At 49.4% G+C, this 24,996-nt stretch overlaps 3 protein-coding genes across 18 annotated transcripts in view; 2 read left to right on the top strand and 1 right to left on the bottom strand.

Moving 5' to 3' along the window:
* The window catches only part of VMO1 (vitelline membrane outer layer 1 homolog), a 200,421-nt gene that overhangs the window by 73,697 nt on the left and 101,728 nt on the right, over window positions 1–24,996 (bottom strand). The gene's annotated exons all lie outside the window — the stretch shown is intronic.
* Window positions 1–24,996, top strand: part of C16H17orf107 (chromosome 16 C17orf107 homolog) — a 206,416-nt gene that overhangs the window by 160,071 nt on the left and 21,349 nt on the right. The window lies entirely within an intron of this gene.
* Window positions 1–24,996, top strand: part of MINK1 (misshapen like kinase 1) — a 69,954-nt gene that overhangs the window by 28,518 nt on the left and 16,440 nt on the right. For 15 of the 16 annotated variants that reach the window (XM_050765213.1, XM_050765217.1, XM_050765215.1 and 12 more), the window contains exons 2-4: window positions 22,165–22,230; window positions 24,421–24,477; window positions 24,569–24,694. In XM_050765213.1, the coding sequence (XP_050621170.1) occupies window positions 22,165–22,230; window positions 24,421–24,477; window positions 24,569–24,694 (249 nt within the window). Of the gene's footprint in view, window positions 1–22,163; window positions 22,231–24,420; window positions 24,478–24,550; window positions 24,695–24,996 lie in introns of those variants that run through there. The other variant, XM_050765216.1, reaches the window with a different exon arrangement.

Genomic DNA, 24,996 nt, shown 5'->3' with positions numbered 1-24,996 from the left:
ATCGGCTCTGGCCACACGTCAGACATGGCCATGATGCCGGTGCCATTGTTGGCCATGCCGTAGGCAGCACCCAGGCCACTGGAGACCATGGTGGCCATAGCACCCAAGATGGTGAAAACCAAAGCATACTCAGGGCTGTTGTTGGACGTGTCTGTGAGTGGGGAGGGGGACAAGGATGGGCATGGCAGAGGGTGAGTGCAAAGATAGTGGACTGGTGGCAGCAAAGATGCTTTTGTTTTTTCTTTCTTTCTTTTTTTTTTTTTTTTTTTTTTTTTTTGAGACAGAGTCTCATTCTGTAGCCCAAGCTGGAGTGTAATGGTACGGTCTCTGTTCACTTCAACCTCTGCCTCCAGGGCTCAAGCCATTCTCATGTCTCAGCCTCCTGAGTAGCTGGAACTACAGGTACACACCACCATGCCCAGCTAATTTTTTGTATTTTTAGTAGAGATAGGGTTTCACCGTGTTGCCCAGGGTGGTCTCGAACTCCTGAGCTCAGGCAAATCTGCCAGCCTTGACCTCCCAAAGTGCTGGGATTACAGGCATGAGCCACCACGCCCGGCCAAGATGCTCTTTCTCTTACACACATACCCTCCTATTTCTTTTCTTATGCACACACACACACACACACACACACACACACAGCCTTTAGCTACTCCTATCTAATTGAAGGATGCCTAAGACACCACCCTTCTGTCAGAATACTTGCCCCTCCTTCCATATCTCTGCCAGTACTGTATCCTTGTGGAACTTAAATTGTTGGGGAAACCCCATCTGCCCCTTGTCTCTCAGGCCCTTATCCCCTCCCCTGCGGTGGCTTCAGAATATCTCCTACAGATGGGGTTTAGGGTTAGTAATCTGGTGGTACTGGGGCTAAGGGATAGGTTTTAAAGCTCCATTTGCATAGCAGTCACTATTTTAACACTTAGATTGTTGGTGTTTTGCGGTGTCTTTAAGGGAGCTAATGAATTTATGGGAGGCTAAATACCCCCTCCCCCACTGGGTATAGACACTGCCTTTGCCCCCTCTTCCTCTGTGTGGGCCTTCTGGATTACAGGAAGAGCTCAGGAAAACAAGCCTATTGTTCTCCTCTGGGAGAGAGGGAGGGCCGCCCGGGCCAGCTCAGGCTCACTGACCTCTGAACTGGTACCCGATAAACAGAGGCTCCAAGACCCTGGCAGCCTTGCTCTTCCAAGGCAAGGGAGTTATTTGGCTTGAGACTTTATTCTGTTCTGCCAGCTCTTGTTGGTTCCCTCTTTTTAAAAAAAAAAAAAAAAATTTTAATTTATTTTTTTTTTTATTTTGAGACAAGATCTTGCTCTGTCACCCAGGCTGGAGTGCAATGGCACAGTCTCGGCTCACTGCAACCTCTGCCTTCCAGTCTCAAGTGATTCGCATGCCTCACCCTCCTGAGTAGCTGGGATTACAGGTGTGCACTACCATGCCTGGCTAGTTTTTGTATTTGTAATAGAGACAGGGTTTCACCATGTTGGCCAGACTTGGTTCCCTCTTTAGACCACAAGTTCCCATTCTCTTTCCCTAGTGTCCTCTGACATTCTCTTCTCTCCCTTCCCCCATCTGTTTTTCTCTATCACAGGTTTCTCTGAGTCTTTCTGGCTCCTGTGTAGTCAGTCCGGGTATGGTTAGTAACAGGAGGAAGCCTGCCTGTTTGGAAGTACAAGGAGCTCAGAAAGGAGGGGTCTCTCCCAGACTAGAGAAGTCTCCTCCCCCAGCCTCACAGCTAGCTGACTCTGCCTTGTCCTCCCAACACCCAGATTCCCCCCGGCCCCTCCCAACACCAGGCACCGGGGCAGCCCCACCTCCTGCCCTGTTTCCTGTCGGGGTAGGATGGCACCTTGCCTGGGTCTAGGAACAGCACTGGCTCCAGCAGCAAGACCTGCCGGGGCATATCTGAGTGAATAATCATTGCTGGGCTCGAAGCACGAGAGAGACCAATCCTTCCTTGTCTCCACTGGGCTGTTTAGTGCTTCTTTCCCAAGGACTTCCATCCCTTCCCCAGGCTTTATGGTTCCAGTTCTTCTGCCATTCTGGAAGCTCCCTAGAATCTCCTGGAATGTTTAATGGACCTTTCCAGCACTGAAATTCAAGAATTATAAGACTCATCGGTCAGCAGAAAAGTGAGGATACCTTTTCCTAACCTACCTGCTTCCCCTGCAGTTTCCTCACAATCTTACTCTTTATATTTTAGCATATGTGACTCCTCAGGATGTTAATTCTCTTCTCTCCGTGTTGGTGTCTGAGCACCCAGAAGGTAGAGCCAGGGGCGCTTATAAATCAGGAGCATTATTTGACAGGCACTTAATAAAGACCCTGGCTATGTAATCCCAGCGCTGTGGGAGGCTGAGGCGCGTGGATCACGTGAGGTCAGGAGTTCGAGACCAGCCTGGCCAACATGGCGAAACGTTGTCTCTACTAAAAATACAAAAATTAGCCGGGTGTGGTTGCGCATGCCTGTAATCCCAGCTACTCAGGAGGCTGAGGCAGGAGAATCGCTTGAACCTGGGAGGCGGAGGTTGTCGTGAGCCGAGAGTTTGCCATTGCACTCCAGCCTGGGCGACAGGAGCAAAACTCCATCTCAAAAAAATAAATAAAGATGCTGGCAATATTGATAGTAACAGTTTGCATTTGCTAAAGTACTTAAATAAACCTTTACCCCTCAAAGGGTTTCATCTACATGCAAAGCCAACACCGCAGGAATTACTTTCCCCATTTGGAGCCGGGTACAAAGGGAAGGGGCATGTCATTAGAGGAGCTATTGTTAGTGGAATGAGGACTGGCAGCCAGAGTTCTCATCTGCCAGCTCCAGGCCACTTCCAAGAAATGTGACCCCAAGCCTCCGGTGCTTGCCTCCTTTTGCTCATTCTGTCAGCCACCCCTTTCATCCTGGATTCCACTGTGACTCCAGGCCTCTCCTGCATTTCTAGATTTCCACATGCGGATTGTGAGGGACTGATGGGGTTTCTTCTTCTCTCCTTTTTCTTGCTCCACAGCCTTGGCTCACGCTTCCTAGGCTCTGAGCTTCAGTTCGTGTCCCAGCCTCCCAACCGGACAGCATTCTGGAAACAGTTTATGCATAAACTCTTTTGCATTTTCTCTTGGGAAATAATCAAACCTTTTGTTTCTAATCTAATCTCAGTCTGTCCTACTACTACACTGAAATGACTTTTTGGTTTTGAGGAAAGGAAAGGAAAATGTCCGTTGATACTGGGCCCCAGGCTGCACCGTGAGAGCAGGAGTGGGTTCACATTTGCCCCTGGTTTTTTCTCCAGGTAGGAGCTGTGGGAGGAGTCCAGGGAGCCCCTTGAGGGTCAGCAGAGCAAAGAAGCAAGGGCTTAAGGCTGGTGTGTGCCTGGTTCTCCCCTGGTCGGTTCTAGGGAGCAGAGTCCGTGGTGCAGGTGGAAGGACCACGGCCCTGTGTCCCGTAACTGTTCAGAACCAGTGCATGCCATGTGCTAGGGAGACACTGAAGCGTTAGGCAGCACCTTCGGAAAGCTTTTGAAGCTGGGGAAACTAATACATTTGAAATAGTTAAAGGGGGATTTAAGGCAGAGGAGCAGATTCTGAGGGGACAGCTCGTGCCCTCCCCTTGCCTACCTCAGGCCACCAGCTGTGCGCCTCTTCTCTCCCTCCAGCCCTTGTTCCTCAGCTTCTTCTGAAAAGCTTTCCTTGAGCCAACCCAGCTCTGCCTTGCTCCGTCTGGCGTTTTATCATTAAATCAGCGGGGATTTGGTGACCTCTTATATACTCAGAAACATACCTGGAGCTTTGAGGGGAACAGGAGCAAACAACAGGCAGCTCCCTAGTGAGGCGAGTGCAGCATCAGGAGGATGTGCTGCTCGGGGCCAGCCTGGTGTGTGACCACTGCCTTGCATTGTATGCGGAGCTATGAGAGAGAAGACATCTACCAAGTTTCAGCCTTAACATCACTGTTGGCTCTTCATATCTGAGCAAAGCAATATGTATAATTATACATTGTAAACAACACAGGGCACAGTGCCAGGCGACATCTATTTTGACACACACAAGAGGCTCTGTCTGTTATCCCAGAGCCCCACCCTTCAATAATTGAGTCCAACACTTTTATGGTGTCTTCCAGAGCCTCTCCATCAACCAAAGATTTTTATTTATTTATTTATTTTGAGTGGGAGTCTCACTCTGTTGCCCAGGCTGGAGTGCAGTGGCACGATCTCAGCTCACTGTAACCTCCGCCTCCCGGGTTCAAGTGATTCTCCTGCCCCAGCCTCCCTAGTAGCTGGAACTACAGGCACGCGCCACCACACCCGGATAATTTCTGTATTTTTAGTAGAGACAGTTTCACCATGTGGGCCAGGCTGGTCTCGAACTCCTGACCTCAGGATATCCACTCGCCTCAGCCTCCCAAAGTCCTGGGATTACAGGTGTGAGCCACTGTGCCTGGCCCAACCAAAGATTTTACACAATTTTAGTATACGTAAAACGTGAGGAGATAAGACGCGCTTAGTAATAGAAGCTCTAGTGAATGAGACAAAGCAGCCGCAGACCGTTACCCCACATGCTCACGATGCAACAACAGTCGTTTTGTGTGTGTTATAGATTCAGAGCTGCACAGATAAAATACTGCTGCTTTCATTCAGGCACCCGTCTCAGTGCGAGGCTGCCTCACTCTCATTCTGTGTATACCCAAGTACCACGTAGAAATGGCTCCTGCCCTCAATGAGCTTCTGTTCTACTTGTGGAGCTGAGGCTCAGCCCTGTGAAAGGTTTAATAGAGATGTTGTGGTCTAGCTTGTTGGGTTGGAAGGAATCTGTTCAGCTAAGTCAAATAAAGGGGTAGATGCAGCAGAGACTCAGGAGCCAGCTACATGCATTCAAACCCTGGCTCTGCCACTGAAATAGCTGTTTGACCTTAGCAAGTTATTTACCTTCCCTGAGCCTGTTTCCTCCTGTGTAAAGTGACAGTAATAATAATATCTACCTCATGGAGTTAGGTGAGGATTAAACTAGTTGATGTGTGGGCCGGGCGTGGTGGCTCCCACCTGTAATCCCAGCACTTTGGGAAGCCGAGGCAGGTGGATCACCTGAGGTCAGGAGTTCAAGAGCAGCCAGGCCAACATGGCAGAACCCTGTCTCTACTAAAAATACAAAAATTAGCCTGGTGTGGTGGCTGGCACCTGTAATCCTAGCTACTGGGAGGCTGAGGCAGGAGAATTGCTTGAATCCAGGAGGTGGAGGTTGCAGTGAGCCAAGATCACGCCATTGCACTCCAGCCTGGGCGACCGTGAGACTCTGTCTCAAAAAAAAAAATTGGTTGGTACATGTAAAACACTTAGCACAGTGCCAGACTGTCAATATTTTTTATTTAAAGTCAAGACCCTTCTTGAAAGGGTGTGGTGGCTCACACCTGTAATTCTAGCACTTTGGGTGTCCAAGGCAGCCGGATTGCTTGAGCCCAGGAGTTCAGTACCAGCCTGGGCAACATAGTGAGACCCCTATCTCTACAAAAAAGTTTGTAAAAAGTAGCTGGGCATGATGGTGAGTGCTTGTGGTTCCAGCTACTCAGGAAGCTGAGGTGGGAGAACTGCCTGAACCCAAGAGGTTGAGGCTGCAGTGAGCTATGATTGCACCACTGCACTCCAGCCTGGGCAACATTGCAAGACCCTGCCTCACAAAACAAAAACCAAAAAAATATCCTCCTCACTTCACATGCCAAGGAAAAAAAAGAGAAAAACAATCTTGTTGGAACCTAGGCACCTGAATGGCAGCATAGACAGTTCCTTGGAACTGGAACCATAGGGTGGTTCTGGGTTAATGGTAACACCAGGGGATAGCTAGAGTCAGCTGGTCACTGTCCCGCTTCTGTCTCCCCCTGCAGCTCCCACGGCCTCTCCTTCCATGTCTACTGTGCTCTCTGTGTACAGTCTGGCCGCTCTGCCCACTCATGGCCTCTGCTTTCCTCTACCTGAGATGATAATGAGCTCTCCAGCCTTGACTCTCCATGCACTGTCTGACGTCTTCCCTTTAATTGTTTTTTTTGTTTTGTTTTGTTTTGGTTTGGTTTGGTTTTTTTTTTTTTTTTGAGACGGAGTCTCGCTCTGTCGCTCAGGCTAGAGTGCAGTGGCGCGATCTCGGCTCACTGCAAGCTCCGCCTCCCGGGTTCACGCCATTCTCCTGCCTCAGCCTCCCGAGTAGCTGGGACTACAGGCGCCCACAACCGCGCCCGGCTAGTTTTTTGTATTTTTAGTAGAGACGGGGTTTCACCGTGGTCTCGATCTCCTGACCTTGTGATCCGTCCGCCTCGGCCTCCCAAAGTGCTGGGATTACAGGCGTGAGCCACCGCGCCCGGCCTTCCCTTTTATTTGAAGTGGCTGAAGAGGAAGTTTGCCTTAGGTTCCCTTTTTTCCTTCAGTCTTAGACTGGCTCCCTGGGGTCAGGAACTCATCTCTTAAACTTTTGCTGGGGCTAGAAAGGGGAAGAAATGGTTGAAAACACGGTCCTTTGGGCAACAGGAGGTATGAGCCAGGCAATGCACACTGCAGGCCTTGAGGTCACATTTTCAGGTCAAATCTCGGCTCCACCACTTCCTAGCTGTGTGTAATCCTGGGCAAGACATTAATTGTTGTAAACTTTTTCACCTGTGAAATGAATATAACAGTAGTACCCACTTCAAAGTTTGTCATGTGAGATTATAATTCTAAAGTGCCCCGCAGTACCAGGAACAAATAAAATGCTCAAAAATTGCTAACTGTCTCATTATTATTATTACTATTTTTGAGATGGAGTCTCGCTGTGTCACCCAGGCTGGAGTGCAGTGGTGCAATTTCGACTCACTGCAACCTCCACTTCCCGGGTTCAAGAGATTCTCCTACCTCAGCCTGCCACGTAGCGGGGATTACACGTGTGTGCCACCACACCAGCTAATTTTGGTATTTTTAGTAGAGACAGGGTTTCACCATGTTGGTCAGGCTGCTCTTGAACTCCTGACCTCAAATGATCCGCCTGCCTTGGCCTCCTAAAGTGCTGGGATTATAGGAGTGAGCCACCACGCCCGGCCTAGCTCTGTCATTATTAAAGGGCTATGGGGGCTGGGCGCGGTGTAATCCCAGCTACTTGGGAGGCTGAAGCAGGAGAATCGCTTGAACCCGGGAGGTGGAGGTTGCAGTGAGCCGAAATCGCACCACTGGACTCCAGCCTGGGCGACAAGAGTGAAACTCCGTCTCAAAAAAAAAAAAAAAGAAGGCCTATGGGGAGAGTGGACAGTGAGGGTGATCTCTGAGATGGCCGATATGGGCAAGCTCCTAAAGTAGTAAAGATCAAGACCGGAAGGATGGGGCAGATTGCAGCACTCCTTGTTCAGAGGAGGGTACTGGAAAGGCGGGTAGACCACCGCAGCTTGAATACGTCTTCTTCAAAAGAACCTTTTCCTGGCTCCCCAGGCTCGGTCAGGTGTGCTCTCTTGGCACCCTGCACTTCACAGCACATAAGACAGACCGGAGCTCTTTCCGAGACCGAAACCAACCTTCCTCCTTTTCAGTCCAAGAGACACACTTGGCAGCAGCAGGAGGAATGTCACTCCATACTTTTTTATTTTTATCTTTACTTTTTTATCTTTTCTGTTTTACAGGAGATGTGTATTTAAATAAACCAGACGCTGGACTAGAGGGGGAAAGTTTCAAGGATTTTTTTTTCTCCCCTTTTTCTCAGAAGGATGAATTTCACTATGTGGAACAGCTACGTAGAAAAAAATGATGAAATTGTGATCTATGGAAAAAACATTAAAATAGGTTAGGCATGGTGGCTTACACCTGTAATCTCAGCACTTGGGAAGACTGAGGCAGGAGGATCGCTTGAGCCCAGAAGTTCAAGACCAGCCTGATCAACACAGGGAGACCCGTCTCTACCAAAAACAATAGCCAGTAACCAGGCAGAGTGGTGTGTGCGCTTGTAGTCCCAGTTACCTGGTAGGCTGGGGCAGGAGGATCGCTTGAGTCCAGGAGTTGGAGGCTACAGTGAGCTATGGTTGTGCCACTGCACTCCAGCCTATGGGACAGAGCGAGACCCTGTCTCAAAAAAGAAACAATACATTGGTTTGCGGCATCTGAGATGCAACGAAAGAAAGAAAGGAAACAAAGACATGCCACAGCAATAATCACACAATTAATTGTAGAGGTTGTTAACGTGTGCCTGTCTCCTCAGAACGTAAACACCAGTAAGGTAGGGACTGCTTCAGTTACTCACTGTTGTACTCCCCAGCTTAGCACAGTTTCTGGCACACAACAGGAAGAAATAAATAGTCATTAGGTTGGCAGCCTTGTGGAATGTGGACCTGAGCATTTGGAATCATAGAGTTAGAAATTCTGTTTTCGGGCCGGGCGCGGTAGCTCACGCCTGTAATCCCAGCACTTTGGGAGGCCGAGACGGGCGGACCACGAGGTCAGGAGATCGAGACCATCCTGGCCAACATGGTGTAACCCCGTCTCTACTAAAAATACAAAAAATTAGCCGGGCGAAGTGGCGGGCACCTGTAGTCCCAGCTACTTGGCAGGCTGAGGCAGGAGAATCGCTTGAACCAGGAAGTCGGAGGTTGCAGTGAGCTGAGATCACGCCACCGAACTCTAGCCTGGTGACACAGTGGGACTCTGTCTCAAAAAAAAAAAAAAAAAAGCTATCTTACTGAAAGGGAACTTAGAGAAGTTAAGTGACTGGTCCTTAAACACACAGCCTATTAGCAGCAGAGCCAAGAATAAGAAACCAAATTGTGAGCAACATAGTGAGACCCTGATTCTACACACACCAGAAAAGTAGCCAGACATGATGGCACATGCCTGTAGTCCCAGCTGCTTGGGAGGCTGAAAGTAGGATTGCTTAAGCACAGCAGTCTGAGACTGCAGTGAGCCATGATTCTGGCGCTGTACTCCAGCCTGGGTGACAGAGCAACACTGCATCTTAATTAAAAAACAAAAAACTAGATCGGGCGTGGTGGCTCAAGCCTGTAATCCCAGCATTTTGGGAGGCTGAGGTGGGCAGATCACCTGAGGTCAGGAGTTCAAGACCATCCTGGTCAAACACGGTGAAACCCTGTCTCTACTAAAAATACAAAAATTAGCTGGGCATGGTGGCGCACCTGTAATCCCAGCCACTCAGGAGGCTGAGGCAAGAGAATAGTTTGAACTGGGAGACAGAGGTTGCAGTGAACTGAGATCGCACCATTGCACTCAGCCTGGGCGACAAGAGCAAGACTCTGTCTAAAAAAAAAAAAAAAAAAATTATCTAACTTTTAATCATATGAATATTTTATTGTCTACTGTGTTTGTCTTGGAATTTATTTATTTATTTTTTGAGATGGAGTCTTACTGGAGTGCAGTGGCAGGATCTCGGCTTACTGCAAACTCCACCTCCCGGGTTCACGCCATTCTCCTGCCTCAGCCTCCCAAGTAGCTGGGACTACAGGCGCCTGCCCCCACGCCTGTCTAATTTTTTGTATTTCTTTTTTAGTAGAGACAGGGTTTCACCGTGTTAGCCAGGGTGGTCTTAATCTTCTGACCTCGTGATCCACCCGCCTTGGCCTCCCAAAGTGCTGGGATTACAGTCGTGAGCCATCGCACCCGGCCTATCTTGGAATTTTTAAATATGTGTTATTAGATGAGAAGCACTTTATAGATTCTTTTCCATATTAGTAGGGTAGCTTGCTTTTTTGTTGTTGTTGTTGTTTAGACAGAGTCTCACTGTGTCGCCCAGGCTTAAGTGCAGTGATACAATCTGGGCAACCTCCGCCTCAAGTTTAAGCAAGCCTCTGTCTCCCAAGTAAAATGCAAAACCTAATTTTTAACTTTTAGTAGAGATGGGGTTTCACCATGTTGGTGAGGCTTGTCTTGAACTCTTGACCTCAGGTGATCCGCCCACCTCACAAAGTTCTGGGATTACAGGTGTGACCCACTACACCAAGCTTATATTAGTAGGGTAGCTTTCTTAGAATAGAATCTGTCATTAATAATAACTTATTGTCTAGGCACGGTGGTGCACATGTGTAATCCCAGACCTTTGGGAGGCCGAGGCAGGTGGATCATTTGAGCCCTAGAGTTTGAGACCAACCTGGTCCACATAATGAGACTGCATATGTAAAAAAGTTTTAAAAATTAGCTAGGTATTGTGGTCTGTACCTGTGATCACAACTGCTCAGGAAGCTGAGGTGGGAGGATCATTTGAGCCCAGGAGGTCAAGGCTGCAGTGAATTGTGATCTCATCTAATAACACAGAGCGAGACTATTTAAAATGATAATCCAAGAATAATCCGGGCGCGATGGCTCACGCTGTAATCCCAGCACTTTGGGAGGCCAAGGCAGGCGGATCACGAGGTCAGGAGATCGAAACCATCCTGGCCAACATGGTGAAACCCCATCTCTACTAAAAATACAGAAAATTAGCCAGGGCGTGGTGGCGGGCGCCTGTAGTCCCGGCTGCTTGGGAGGCTGAGGCGGAAGAATGGCGTGAACCCAGGAGGCAGAGCTTGCAGTGAACCCAGATCGCGCCACTGCATGCCAGCCTGGGCAACAGAGCGAACTCTGTCTCAAAATAGATAGATAGATAGATAGATAGATAGATAGATAGATAGATAGATAGATAATAAACTAAACACTACAGAAGGTGCTCTTAGGATTTTTGTTTGTTTGTTTTGTTTTGTTTTGTTTTGTTTTGTTTTGTTTGCCAAGGTCTTGCTCTGTCATCCAGGCTGGAGTGAAGTGGCATGGCCACAACTCACCGGAGGTTCAACCTCCTCCTAGGCTCAAGTGGTCCTCCTATCTCAGTCTCCTGAGTGGCTCATACCTGTAATCTCAGGGTTACAGGTATGAGCCACCGTGTCCTGCATCTTAGGATTTTTAAAAATGCGTTAAAAAAAAAGATACACGGTCAGGTACAGTGGCTCACGCTTGTAATCCCAACACTTTGAGAGGCTGAGGCAGGAGGATCACTTGAGCCCAGGAGTTTGAGACCAGCCTGGGCAACATAGTGAGACCCAGCTCTAAAAAATACTAATAATTAAAATTTTTAAAAATTGGGCCAGGTGCAGTGGCTCACGCCTATAATCCCAGCACTTTGGGGTGCTAAGGTGGGTGGATCACCTGAGGTTAGGAGTTTGAGGCCAGCCTGGCCAACATGGCAAAACCCCATCTCTACTAAAATTACAAAAATTAGCCAGGTATGGTGGTCACAGCTAGTTGCGAGGCTGGTAATCACAGCTACTCTTGAGGCTGAGGCAGGAGAATCGCTTTAATCTGGAAGGCGGAGTTGGCAGTGAGCCGAGATGGCACCATTGCACTCCAGCCTGGGTGACAGTGAGACTCTGTCTCCAAAAAAGAAAAAAAAAAGTAATTGATACATAATTATACATATTGATGGAATATGTGATGTTTTGATACATGCATACTATGTATAATGATTAAGTCAGTGTAATTTGGCTATCCATTACCTCAAACACTTATTTGATTTTGTTGAGAACATTCCATACCTTCTAGCTCTTGTTTTTAATTTTTAATTTTTATTTTATCTTTAGACAGAGTCTTGCTCTGTTGCTCAGGCTGGAGTGCAATGGCATGATCTCGGCTCACTGCAACCTCCGTCTTCCAGGTTCAGGTGATTCTTCTGCCTCAGCCTCCCAAGTAGCTGGAACTACAGGCATGCGCCAGCACGCCCAGCTACTTTTTGTATTTTTAGTAGAGATGGGGTTTCACCCAATTGGCCAGGCTGGTCTCAAACTCCTGACCTCAGGTGATCCACCCTCGACCTCCAAAAGTGCTGGGATTACAGGCGTGAGTCACCACGCCCGACCCTCCTCTAGCTCTTTTTAAATTTACAATAAAGTATTTATAACTGTGGTTACCCTACTGTGCTGTCAAACACTAGAACCTTCTAGTATTTCTTCTATCCACCTGTATTTCTGAATCCATTAACCAGCCTGTCTTCATCCCCCTGCCCTTCTCAGCTTCTGGCAACCCCCGTTCTGCTGTCCACCTCCTTGAGACCAGCTCTTTCTAGTCCCCACATATGAGAGAGTGCATGTAATGTTTGTCTTTCTATGCCTGGTGTATTTCACTTAACAGAATATCCTCTGGGCTCATCCATGTTGCTGCAGGTGAACCGATTTCATTACTTTTTATGACCGAATAACATTCCATCCATATTCCATATACCATTCCATATATATATGCAATATTTTCTGTATGCATTTATTTAATTTAACTCTATATCTTGGCTGTTATATCTTGGCTAGTGCTACAATAAATATAGGAGTATAGATGTCTCTTCCATGTACTGATTTCTTGTTTTTTTTTTTTTCTTTTTTTTTGAGGCAGGGTCTCACTCTGTTGCCCAGGTTGGAGTGCAGTGGCATGATCATGACTGACTGCATGCAGCCTGAACCTCCTGGGCTCAAGCAGTCCTCCCACCTCAGCCTCCTAAGAGCTGGTAGCACAGGTGCACACTGCCACACCTGGCTATTTATTTATTTATTTATTTATTTATTTATTGAGACGGAGTCTCGCTCTGTCACCCAGGCTGGAGTGCAGTGGCGCGATCTCGGCTCACTGCAAGCTCTGCCTTCCGGGTTCATGCCATTCTCCTGCCTCAGCCTCCCAAGTAGCTGGGACTACAGGCGCCCGCCACCACACCTGGCTAATCTTTTTGTATTTTTAGTAGAGACGGGGTTTCACCATGTTAGCCAGGATGGTCTCGATCTCCTGACCTCGTGTTCCGCCTGCCTTGGCCTCCCAAAGTGCTGGGATTACAGGTGTGAGCCACCACTCCCGGCCTAATTTTTTAATTTTTAAATAGTTATTTATTTATTTTTGAGGCAGGGTTTAACTCCTATCACCCAGGCTGGAGTGCAGTGGCACGATCTCGGCTCACTGTAACTTCCACCTCCAGGGTCAACCAATTGTGCCTCAGCCTCCCAAGTAATTGGGACTACAGGTGCATACCACCACGTCCAGCTAATTTTTTGTACTTTTTGTAGAGACAGGGTCTCGCCGTGTTGCTCAGGGTGGTCTCTAACTCCTGAACTCAAGTAATCCTCCTGCCTCTTTCTCCCACAGTGCTCACATTACAGGTGTGGGCCACTGTACCTGACAGTTTTTTCTCTTTTGGATATATACCCAGCAGTGGCATTTCCTAATCTTATGATAGTTCTATTTTCAGTTTTTTGAGGAACCTGCATGCTGTTGTCCATAGAGGCTGTACTAATTTAGATTCCCACCAACAGTGTAAGAGTTCCCCTTTCTCTATATCCTTGGCAGCATCTCTTTTTTTTTTTTTTGTCTTTTAAAAATTATTTTATTTGTATTTATTCATTTTTATTTTATATTTATGTATGTATGTATGTATTTATTTATTTTAATTTATTTTGAGACAGAGTCTCACTCTGTCGCCCAGGCTGGAGTGCAGTGGCTCACTGCAAGGTCCCCCTCCAGGGTTCACACCATTCTCCTGCCTCAGCCTCCTGAGTAGCTGGGATTACAGGCGCCCGCCACCACACCCGGCTAATTTTTTTTTGTAATTTTTAGTAGAGACGGGGTTTCACCGTGTTAGCCAGGATGGTCTCGATCTCCTGACCTCATGATCCGCCCGCCTCGGCCTCCCAAAGTGCTAGGATTACAGGCATGAGCCACCGCGCCCGGCCTTTTTTTTTTTAAAGACTATTTTATTTTTTGTAGAGGAGTGGTTTCACTATGTTGCCCAGGCATGTCTTGAACTCCTGGGCTCAAGTGATCCTTCCACCCCAGCCTCCCAAAGTGCTGGGATTACAGTTACAGGTGTGAGCCATTATGCCCAGCCTTTTTGTCTTTTGATGATAACCCTTTAACTGGGGTGAGATGCTATCTCATTGGGTTTTGATTTGCATTTCTCCTATTACTAGTGATATTGAAGGATTATTATTTTTAATAACAGGTTTATTGAAATATAATTTACATACCATAAAGTTTACCCTTTAAAAATATTTTAGGCCAAGTGTGGTGGCTCATGCTTGTAATGCCAGCACTTTGGGAGGCCAAGGCGGGCAGATCACTTGAACTCAGAAGTTCAAGACCAGTTTGGGCAACATAGTGAAACCCCATCTCTACAAAAAATATAAAAATTAGCCAGGTGTGGTGGTGTGCACCTGTAGTCCCAGCTACTTAGGAGTTTGAGGCAGGAGGATTGCTTGAGCTCAGGAGGCGGAGGTTGCAGTGAGCTGAGATCACACCACTGCACTCCAACCTCAGCAACAAAGTGAGACCCTGTCTCAAGAAACAAACCAACAAAACTTAAAATAAAATATTTTAACGTGGTTTTTGGTATACTTACAGACTTATGCAACCATCTTCACTATCTAATTTCAGAACCTTTTCATTATCCCCAAATGAAACCCAGTATGCGTTAGCAGTCATTACCCATTTTCCCCTTCCTCCCAGCCCCTGGCAACCACTAATCTACTTTTCATTTTTTTGGATTTGCCTATTCTGGACATTACAAATAAATGTAGCCACATAATATGTGGCCTTTTGTGACTAGCTTCTTTCATTAAACATAATGTTTTCAAGGTTCATCCATGTTGCAACATCTAGCAGTAGTTTTTTTTTTTTTTTTTATTTATTTTTTATTTTTTTTTTGAGACAGAGTCTCGCTCTGCCACCCAGGCTGGAGTGCAGTGGCGTGATCTTGGCTCACTGCAAGCTCCGCCTCCCGGGTTCACGCCATTTTCCTGCCTCAGCCTCCCGAGTAGCTGGGACTACAGGCGCCCGCCACTTCGCCCGGCTAGTTTTTTTGTATTTTTTAGTAGAGACGGGGTTTCACTGTGTCAGCCAGGATGGTCTCGATCTCCTGACCTCGTGATCCGCCCGTCTCGACCTCCCAAAGTGCTGGGATTACAGGCTTGAGCCACCGCGCCCGGCCCTAGCAGTAGTTTATTCCCTTTTTTTTTTTTTTTTTTTTTTTAGAGGCAAAGTCTCACTCACTCTGTCACCCAGGCTGGGGTGCAGTGGTGCTATCATAGGTCACTCCTGCCTTCAGCTCCTGGGCCCGAGGGATCCTTCCACCTCAGCCTCCCATGTAGCTGGGACTACAGGTGCATGCCACCATGCCTCACTAATTTAAAAAATTGTTTTGTAGAGATGGGGTCTTATTATCTTGCCAAGGTTGGTCTCAAACCTGCCAAGCAATCTCAAACCACTTGACCTCAAGTGATCCTCCCACCTCAGCCTCCCAAAGCGCTGGGGTTATAGGCATGAGCCACCACACCTGGTCGTCATTTCTTTTTATTACCAATATAATTCTATTATGTAGATATACCACATGTATCTATTCATCAGTTGATGGATATTTGGGTTGTTTCTACTTTTTGGTTATTAATAATCCTGCTGTGGGCATCCATCTACATATTTTTGTATGGATATATGTTTTCACTTTTCTTGAGTATCTACCTAGAAGTGAAATGGCTGGGTGATACGATAACTCATTGTTTAACATTTGAGGAACTGTCAAACTGTTTTCCAAAGTGGCTGTACCATTCTACATTCCCAGCAGCAGTGTATGACAGTTTCAGCTTCTCCAATGCCCTCTTCAACGCCTTTGACTGTCCATCCTTTTCTAGATGGGGTAGGGAGGCAATCTTACTGTTGCTTAGGCTGGAGTACAGTGGCATGGTCATAGCTCAGTGCAGCCTCGAATTCTGGATTTACAGGATCCTCCTGCCTCAGCCTCCTGGGGAAATACAATTCAAAACCACAATGAGATACCACTTCATACCTAGTAGGATGACTCCAGTCAAAAGAATGGACAGGCTGGGTGCGGTGGCTCACTCCTGTAATCCCAGCACTTTGGGAGGCCGAGGTGGGTGGATCACCTGAGGTCAGGAGTTCGAGACTGGTGAAATCCTGTCTCTACTAAAATACCAAAAAATCAGCCAAGTGTGATGGTGGGCACCTGTAATTCCAGCTATTCAGGAGACTGAGGCAAGAGAATCACTTGAACCCAGGAGGTGGAGGTTGCAGTGAGCTCAGATCGCACTACTGCACTCTATCTAGCCTGGGCAACAGAATGAGACTAAGTCTAAAAAAAAAAAAAGAATGGACAGAGTCAGGCATGGTGCCTCACCCCTGTAATCCCAGCAGTTTGAGAGTCCAAGGCAGGTGGATCTGTTTAGCTCAGGATTCGAGACCAGCCTGGGCGACATGGTGAAACCCCGTCTCCATAAAAAATACAAAAATTGGGCGCAGTGGCTCATGCCTGTAATCCCAGCACTTTGCGAGGCCGAGGCGGGTGGGTCACGAGGTCAGGACTTTGAGACCAGTTTGACCAACATGGTGAAACCCCGTGTCTACTAAAAATACAAAAATTAGCCAGGTGTGGTGGTGCATGTCTGTAATCCCAGCTACTCAGAAGGCTGAAGCAGGAGAATCGCTTGAACCCAGGAGGTGGAGGTTGCAGTGAGCCAAGATCATGCCACTGCACTCCAGCCTCGGTGACAGAGAGAGACTCTGTCTCAAAATCAAAAGAAAAATCAACTCCTCAAACATCCACCCTTTTTGGCTTCTTCCCTTCCATAATCATGAACGATCTTCCCTATTTTGAAAACCGTATTGTCTGACTTTGCTGCCAGCTCTGTCATCTGATTTCCCCCCTTCCTCTCAAGGTTAGACTTCTCCAGAAAGGGTGCTGCCCTCATTTCCTCAGCACACCCGTCTCCTCCAGCCCCCGCTGTCTGCCCTCTGCTCACACAATGGCAGTTCCCAGTGGTTTCCTAGCTGCTGAGGTCAGTGGGATTTTTTTCAGTGCCCTCTGGCTGCTCTGCCGCATTCGAGGCCATCACTCTCCCCTTATCCCCCCTGCAGCCTCCATGACCATCTCCTCTTCTGGCGTCTATTTTGCTGCTCTCATGTGTTGCCTGTGGCCATTCACACTCTCCCTGGATATCTTGTTTGTATCTCCAACTCTCACACTCACAAATGTCTGTAAATTGTATTTACAGATCCTTGTTTCTAACTGCCCAATAGAATGTACCTGTGTATCCTTATCCCCAGTCCAACATTCAAACCCAGACTGCTCTCCCACTGTGTCCAGAATTGGTGGGTTCTTGGTCTCACTGACTGTAAGAATGAAGCCGTGGACCCTCGCGGTGAGTGTTATAGTTTTTAAAGATGGTGTGTCCGGAGTTTGTTCCTTTAGATGTTCAGATATGTACGGAGTTTCTTCCTTCTGGTAGGTTCGTGGTCTCGCTGGCTTCAGGAGTGAAGCTGCAGACCTTTGCAGTGAGTGTTACAGCTCATAAAGGCAGTGCAGACCCAAAGAGTGAGCAGCAGCGAGATTTATTGCGAAGAGCGAAAGAATAAAGCTTCCACAGTGTGGAAAGGGGACCTGAGCAGGTTGCCACTGCTGGCTCCCGCAGCCTGCTTTTATTCCCTTATCTGACCCCACCCACATCCTGCTGATTGGTCCGTTTTACAGGGAGCTGATTGATCCGTTTTACAGAGAGCTGATTGGTCCATTTTGACAGAGTGCTGATTGGTGCGTTTACAATCACTGAGCTAGACAGAGTGCTGATTGGTGCATTTACAATCCTTTAGCTAGACACAGAGCACTGATTGGTGTGTTTACAAACCTTGAGCTAGACACAGGGTGGTGATTGGTGCGTTTACAATCCCTGAGCTATACATAGAGTGCTGATTGGTGCATCCACAAACCCCAAGCTAGACACAGAGTGCTGATTGGTGCATACACAATCCTCCAGCTAGACATAAAAGTTCTCCAAGTCCCCACCCAAGTCAGGAGCCCAGCTGGCTTCGCCTGGTGGATGCTGAGCTGCAGGCGGAGCTGCCTTTCAGTCCCGTGCGGCCGCCCACAGTCCTCAGCCCTTGGGCGGTGGATGGTACTGGGCACCGCGGAACAGGGGGCAGCACCCGTCAGGGGAGGCTCAGGCTGTGTGGGAGCCCACGGCGTTGTGGGGGTGAGACTTGGGCATGGCAGGCTGCAGTGCTGGGGGACCTGGCAGACCCTCCTCAGTTGCCCGTCCAGGTGCTAAGCCCCTCACTGCCCAGGGCCCGCGTTGCCAGCCGGCTGCTCCAAGTGCAGGGTCCACCCAGCCCACACCCACCGGGAACTCGCACTGGCCTGCGAGCTCTGTGCGCAGCCTCAGTTCCCACCCACGACTCTCCCTCCACACCTCCCTGCAAGCAGAGGGAGCCGGCTCCGGCCTCGGTCAGCCCAGAGAGGGGCTCCCACAGTGCAGCGGCGAGCTGAAGGGCTCCTCAAGCGCTCCCAGAGTGGATGCTGAAGCCGAGGAGGTGCTGAGAGGGAGCTAGGGCCGCTAGCACGTTGTCACCACTCTCCCATAGCAACATCCCCAATTCAACATTCAAACCCAGACCACTCTCCCACAGCACAGCATGGTCTTTGCTGCTCTTTTTCGTTTTCTGTTCTTTTCTCTTTTTTGATAAGGAGTCTCACTCTTTCACCCAGGCTGGAGTGCAGCAGCGCGATCTCGGCTCACTGCAACCTCCGCCTCCTGAGTTCAAGTAATTCTCCTGCCTCAGCCTCCCAAGTAGCTGGGTTTACAGGTGCCCACCAACACACGCAGCTGATTTTTGTATTTTTTTAGTAGAAATGGGGTTTCACAATGTTGGCCAGGCTGGTCTCGAACTCCTAACCTCAGATGATCCACCCTCCTCAGCTTCCCAAAGTGCAGGGATTGCAGGCATGAGCCACCATGCCCAACCCTAAAGTGGACTTTTTACACAGTCCAACCCCCTCTTAGCTTGTGGGAGGGGAACAAGGCCTCAAACAGTTAAATACTTGCACAGAGACACACGACTAATGCCAGAGTTGAAAACCCTTCTCCCGTGCTCTTTCTGCCACACCAAGCCCTGTCTCAGCGACTTTCGTGCTTTCAGCTGCTGTTGTGATACATAATTGTAGACTGCCACATTTTTATATTTGAGTACTTGGCCAATCTATACAATTATAAAGTTTTCTATTTCTCATGTATCGGTGAGCTCCCTTTTGTGTCTAATTTGGGAGTTATTACATAGTTTGTGCTCAAGAAATACGTAATGGATGAATGAAATGAGATACGATTACGTTACAGGTTTTCTCTGCTTAGGGTTTCGCCCAGTGCAGAGCAAATGGAGGCACTCACTCAGAAGATATTTAGTGGTTGAATAATAACGGGGCATTGCTAAATATCAGGCTGAGGTGTTGGGACTCTCTAAGCACTGGGGAGCCCCGCTACCAGTTCTGGGCAGAAGAGTAAAATCAGGAAAGCACCATTTTGGAAGAGTTAAATCAGTGGCAGCAGAAGGAAGACATGGGGAGGCAAGAGCTCCAGGAGGGAGGACATGAGGGATTGGTCTGAGGTGGCAGACAAGCCAGGCACATTTTGAAGGGAGAAAGGACGGGGTGGCTGCGACACAGAAAAGGGAGGAGGAGGAGGATTAGGCAGAGACTAGACCGTGGTGGGAAAGGGGTGCTGCTGTTGAAACATGGAGCATCTGGGTGGGGAGAGGGTAAGAGATCACAACCAGAGTGTCACGTGCGGGACCCCATCTTGCTTCTCTGAATCACCCTTTCCAGTAGGAGTTTTCAGGAAACCAACTTGAAACCCATTAAATGTCGATATCTGAACCCAGGGTGTCTGACCTCAAATATTCCTTCATCCCTCAGTGCCACCCAAACATGGGGGAAGGAGACAGTTAGGGAGTCAAGGTTACAAAATTAAAATGTACTTACAGTAATTTGAGTTGATGGTGACAGATCATTACAGCTCTAACAGGCCCACGGTATTTTCCCTCTTAGATTAGGAGTGTTCAGAAAATTATGACCATAGGTCCTTTTTCCTGTCTCCCTCCATCTCAGAAAGAACTAGTTTGATTCAAGGAAGGACTTCGCAGCAGGCAGTTCAGAGGCCTCAGAGTGGATGAATTCTTCTGTTGGGCAGCGCTGTGGGGAACTCTGTGGTCTTTGAGCCTCTAGTCTAGAACTGAAGATGGATGAGATGACTTTTTTCATGTTACTTCCAGCTCTCAGGGTCAGGAAGACCTCTTGTTAGCCGTCCGCACTGCAGTGATAGCACCTCTCTTTCCTGTGGATCCTACTGTGTTTTACACCTATTAAATATTTTTTTTAGCTGTGCATGCTGGGTTATGCCTATAATATTAATGTGTTGGGAGGCTGAGGTGGGAGGACTGCTTGAGCCCAGGAGACTGAGGCTGCAGTGAGCTATGATTGTACCACTGCATCCAGCCTGGGTGACAGAGTTAGACCCAGACTCAAAAGAAAAAAAAAAAAAGAGCCATCATTCTGCAGGAGGTGCAGGAGTGTGGACAGTACTGGTCTATGTGTCTCTTCAGCTTGCAGCTCCACCTCCCAACTTCTTTCTCTCAAAAAAAAAAAAAAAAAAAAAGTTCTGCCAGGAGGGTGCGGGTGGCCTCCGACAGCAGCTGTGTTACTGAGGCCAGGCCTGCCTGCTCTTGGCCCAGGGGCAGGATGAGCCTCTTTAGCGGCTTTGTTCGAGCCCTTCAGGCCCTCTCCTCCTGGTACTGCTTGGCTCAGAAAAGTAGGAACGGAAAGTTCTCCCCTCTCAGAGGCCCTTTCTCACCATCACCTGCTCACTCCCTCCCTCCAGGTCCCTCTGCTCCCGATTGCTCAAACCCTGGCCTGGAAGCCCTCAGTGTCAGGGGGACTGGGAAGAGGGAAGGACAAAAGGATGGTGGCCCTCAAATTCCTGTTCCCTGCTAGCTTTCCTCATCCCTGCTTTTAAGAAGTAAGATAGGCCAGGCGCAGTGGCTCAAGCCTGTAATCCCAGCACTTTGGGAGGCCGAGACGGGTGGATCATGAGGTCAGGAGATTGAGACCATCCTGGCTAACACGGTGAAACCCCATCTCTACTAAAAAATACAAAAAACTAGCCGGGCGAGGTGGCAGACGCCTGTAGTTCCAGCTACTCAGGAGGCTGAGGCAGGAGAATGGTGTAAACCCAGGAGGCGGAGCTTTCAGTGAGCTGAGATCCGGCCACTGCACTCCAGCCTGGGCGACAGAGCCAGACTCCGTCTCAAAAAAAAAAAAAAAAAAAAAGAAAGATAATAATAATGGTCATTAACTTTTATTGGGCTCACACTCTGGTGCCAGGAACCATCTGAAGCATTTGATGGGCATTTCTCCACTTAAAATGTGAGTACCAACCCCAGAGGCAGGTTCTCGGGCACCCTCATTTTGCAGATGAGGATACAGACGCAGTTTCTCAGTGGATTTGAAATCGGGAACATGTCTTTTTTTTTTTTTTTTTTTTTTTGAGGCGGAGTCTCGCTCTGTCACCCAGGCTGGAGTGCAGTGGCGCGATCTCGGCTCACTGCAAGCTCCGCCTCCCGGGTTCCCGCCATTCTCCTGCCTCAGCCTCCCGAGTAGCTGGGACTACAGGCGCCGCCACCACGCCCGGCTAATTTTTTTTGTATTTTTTTAGTGGAGACGGGGTTTCATTGTGTTAGCCAGGATGGTCTCGATCTCCTGACCTCGTGATCCGCCCGCCTCGGCCTCCCAAAGTGCTGGGATTACAGGCTTGAGCCACCGCGCCCGGCCGGGAACATGTCTTTGAAAAGCTATCTGGGCTCTGACTTCCACGTTCTTTCACTTCTATTTTTTTTTTTTTCCCCGAGATGGAGTCTTGCTCTGTCGCCCAGGCTGGACTGCAGTGGCACAGTCTCGGCTCACTGCAACCTCCGCCTCCCGGGTTCACGTCATTCTCCTGCCTCAGCCTCCCGAGTAGCTGGGACTACAGGCGCCTGCCACTACGCCCAGCTAATTTTTTGTATTTTTAGTAGAGACGGTGTTTCACCATGTTAGCCAGGATGGTCTCGATCTCCTGACCTTGTGATCTGCCCGCCTCGGCTTCCCAAAGTGCTGGGATTACAGGCGTGAGCCACCGCGCCCGGCCACTCACTTCTTCCAACTTTTCCCATAGAACGTTCACTCTGAACTAATCCAGGGAAAGGGCAACCAGCCACCAGGGTTCCCACTGCGTGCCCTCGTGATATACTGGTGTTCACTCTCATATCTTGACTGGATACCACTTTCCCCCTCTCTAGCTCTGTAATCCTTTTCTAAAGTGCTGACGCAGTATTCTTCTGTCTCCCTCCTGTCCCATGCCCCTAGGACCCTGCTGGGATCTTTGAGCTTGTGGAGGTGGTCGGCAATGGAACCTACGGACAGGTGTACAAGGTGAGACGAATGGTGCGGAAGTGTGACCTCCACATCTGCAGGGCACTCTTGGGAGGAGTGGAAGGAAGTAGGTTCCTGGTCTGCAGGTCTGAGGGGGGCTATGGGAGATGCCAGAGTCCCTGGAAAGGTAGAGAGGGGAGAGGAAAGAGCACCCAGGAGGAGGCACTGTTGATGCCTCTCCCTGCCTGAGTGCAGAGCCAGTCCCGGACGTGGTGGGAACAGGCCGGAAGCCAGGAAGGGTGGCTTGCAGCAGTGAGAGCAGGCGGAAGGGCATACGGCCTTGTGTGTCAGAACTCTCCTGGGATTCAGAGAGCGCTAAGGCCAGAGGTGTGGGTTTGGCCTCTCCCCGGACCACAAAGAGACCCAGGACTTTGAGGTAGTGGGACCTAATGGGTGGCCTTCTGCAGAGGGGAAGTGGCCTCTGCTCCCACAGCTGGCCTGCTGGAGCCAGAGCTCAGGCTTTCTGCTTTTGAGCTGCCTCTGTCCCTGACAGAAGTGGCATGTTCTCAGCCACCGATGGTAGCTTTTAGGTTGGCCAGCCCAGCCCTCCCGTGTGGCCTGACCACTGCTCACATTCGCATGGGGGGAGCTGCTGCAGCGGGGAGTGAGGTGGCCTGACCACTGCTCACATTCGCATGGGGGGAGCCGCTGCAGCGGGGAGTGAGGTGGCCTGACCACTGCTCACATTTGCATGGGGGGAGCCGCTGCAGCGGGGAGTGAGGTGGCCTGACCCCTGCTCACATTTGCATGGGGGGAGCCGCTCCAGCGGGGAGTGAGGATGCTCAGGGTGAATGCTGCCTCTTACTGGAGCCCCTGGGACCCGTGGCTTTTTCATCTCCAGACAGAGTGCTTGATACTGCCACAAGTCTCTTCTGCATCTCTAGCCCCGTGTTTCCTGTGTCACTGAGACCACCTGCCCTTCTCTTACGCTCCTTCTCTTGCAAACTTTGGGGAAACAGACACCCCACCCGCAATCTCTTGCCTTGTTGTTGCCATGGGAATAGTGGTGCCATGTGCTTCTGCGTCTCTGGACTTGGGGTCTTGAATGGCTAAGGTTAAAAATAACCCGTGGGCTGGCAAAGCCAATCCATCCCCACGAGGGGCCGCCTTCCTCCACTCCGCTGCTCCCCAGGAAGCCTTTGGGCTTTCCTCTCCAAGCCTTAGATGCTCCCACTAGGAATTTCAGAAGGATGTTGGGGGAGGAGGTCAATGACTGGGACACACTCGAAGAGGAAGTTTTTTCCCGCTCGGACTGGTGACGGTGGCGGGAGCATTAGCCAACCAGTTAGCTGGCCCCTCTGTGTTTCTCTAAGTTCCCTAAAATCTCAGCTCTGTCTCTGCTCTTTCCCTATCGACAAGAATAAAAAGCTGTGTGGGTGAAGTTGATTCTAGGAGAGGCCTCCTGTCCAGAGTTGGTGAGTCAGGCAAGCACCCCAACATTTTGTCTTGCTTAGGAGAAGAGGGTGAGGCAAAGCCCCTCCCTCCCCAGCCTCCTCCTCCTCCTCCCTCCATCCTGCATTAGGATGAAGAGGTATCTTTCCCGCCCTGCTCTGACTTTCAGACTGTAAAGTCCAAGCCAGAGAGGCTGGAACAGAACCTAAGTGTTTCTGACTCATCTGTCTTGAGTTTTTCTGGGAGGAGACCCTTCACCTTTATTGAGCCTGTAACTTGGAAGTCCACTGTAGGTGGTTTTTTCTGTTGACCATGATGGCTCAGGAGCGCTCTGCCTCTGTCCACTCCCATGAGCAGCACGTTCACCGAGGTGTGTAGCCACAATGAGGGGTACTTTATTTTTATTTATTTATTTTTTTTTTTGAGACAGAGTCTCGCTTTGTCCCCCAGGCTGGAGTGCAGTGGCCTGGTCTTGGCTTGCCTCCCAGGTTCAAGCGATTCTGCCTCAGCCTCCTGAGTAGCTGGGACTACAGGCGCCCGCCACCACACCTGGATCATTTTTGTATTTTTAGTAGAGATGGGGTTTCTCCATGTTGGCCAGGCTGGTCTCGAACTCCTGGTCTCAAGTGATCCGCCTGCTTCAGCCTCCCAAAGTGTTGGGATTACAGGCGTGAGCCATGGCGCCCAGCCAAAGGGCACTTTGTAAGACAGAAAACAGTCAAAAGCTGTGTCTCCCAGAGTCAAGCCCTCAGAACGTTCCGCTCTCTGAGCATAGACTCAGATCCCTCTGTCCTGCAGGGTCGGCATGTCAAGACTGGGCAGCTGGCTGCCATCAAGGTCATGGATGTCACCGAGGTAGGGAGTGGATCTGGGCAGTGGGAGGGTTGGACCACCGAGAAGGGAGTGTGGGGGGAGTCTCAGGGCTCAGCTCCTCCCATTTGCCTAGGATGAGGAAGAAGAGATCAAACAGGAGATCAACATGCTGAAAAAATACTCTCATCACCGCAACATTGCCACCTACTATGGAGCCTTCATCAAGAAGAGCCCCCCGGGAAACGATGACCAGCTCTGGGTGAGAAACGCCCCCCTGCCTGCCCTCCCCGCACCCCGTGTCTCTGGGCCGTTCACTAGGACTCGGTATCAGCGCCCAGCATCTGTCCTCGCCAGCTACCCTCCCTCCGGTCTACCCAGCCTCCCCTGTCCCTGGACCCAGAGGAGCCTCCTGCCTCATGGATGGCCCCGCACTCCAGCCCCCATGAATTGCAGCCTCTCATTCTTTGAGTGTTTTGTGGGGAGGGGTCCTGGCGTTTGCCCCAACCCTTCCTCTAACCAGTATCTCACACTGTGTGATCGGCTCTTAATAAGCAAATATAA

This window comes from Macaca thibetana, chromosome 16 (assembly GCF_024542745.1).
Source record: "Macaca thibetana thibetana isolate TM-01 chromosome 16, ASM2454274v1, whole genome shotgun sequence".
Lineage (NCBI taxonomy): Eukaryota > Metazoa > Chordata > Mammalia > Primates > Cercopithecidae > Macaca > Macaca thibetana.
The sequence above is the reverse complement of the archived record's forward strand: the minus strand, read 5'-3'. Positions and strand labels throughout refer to the sequence as shown.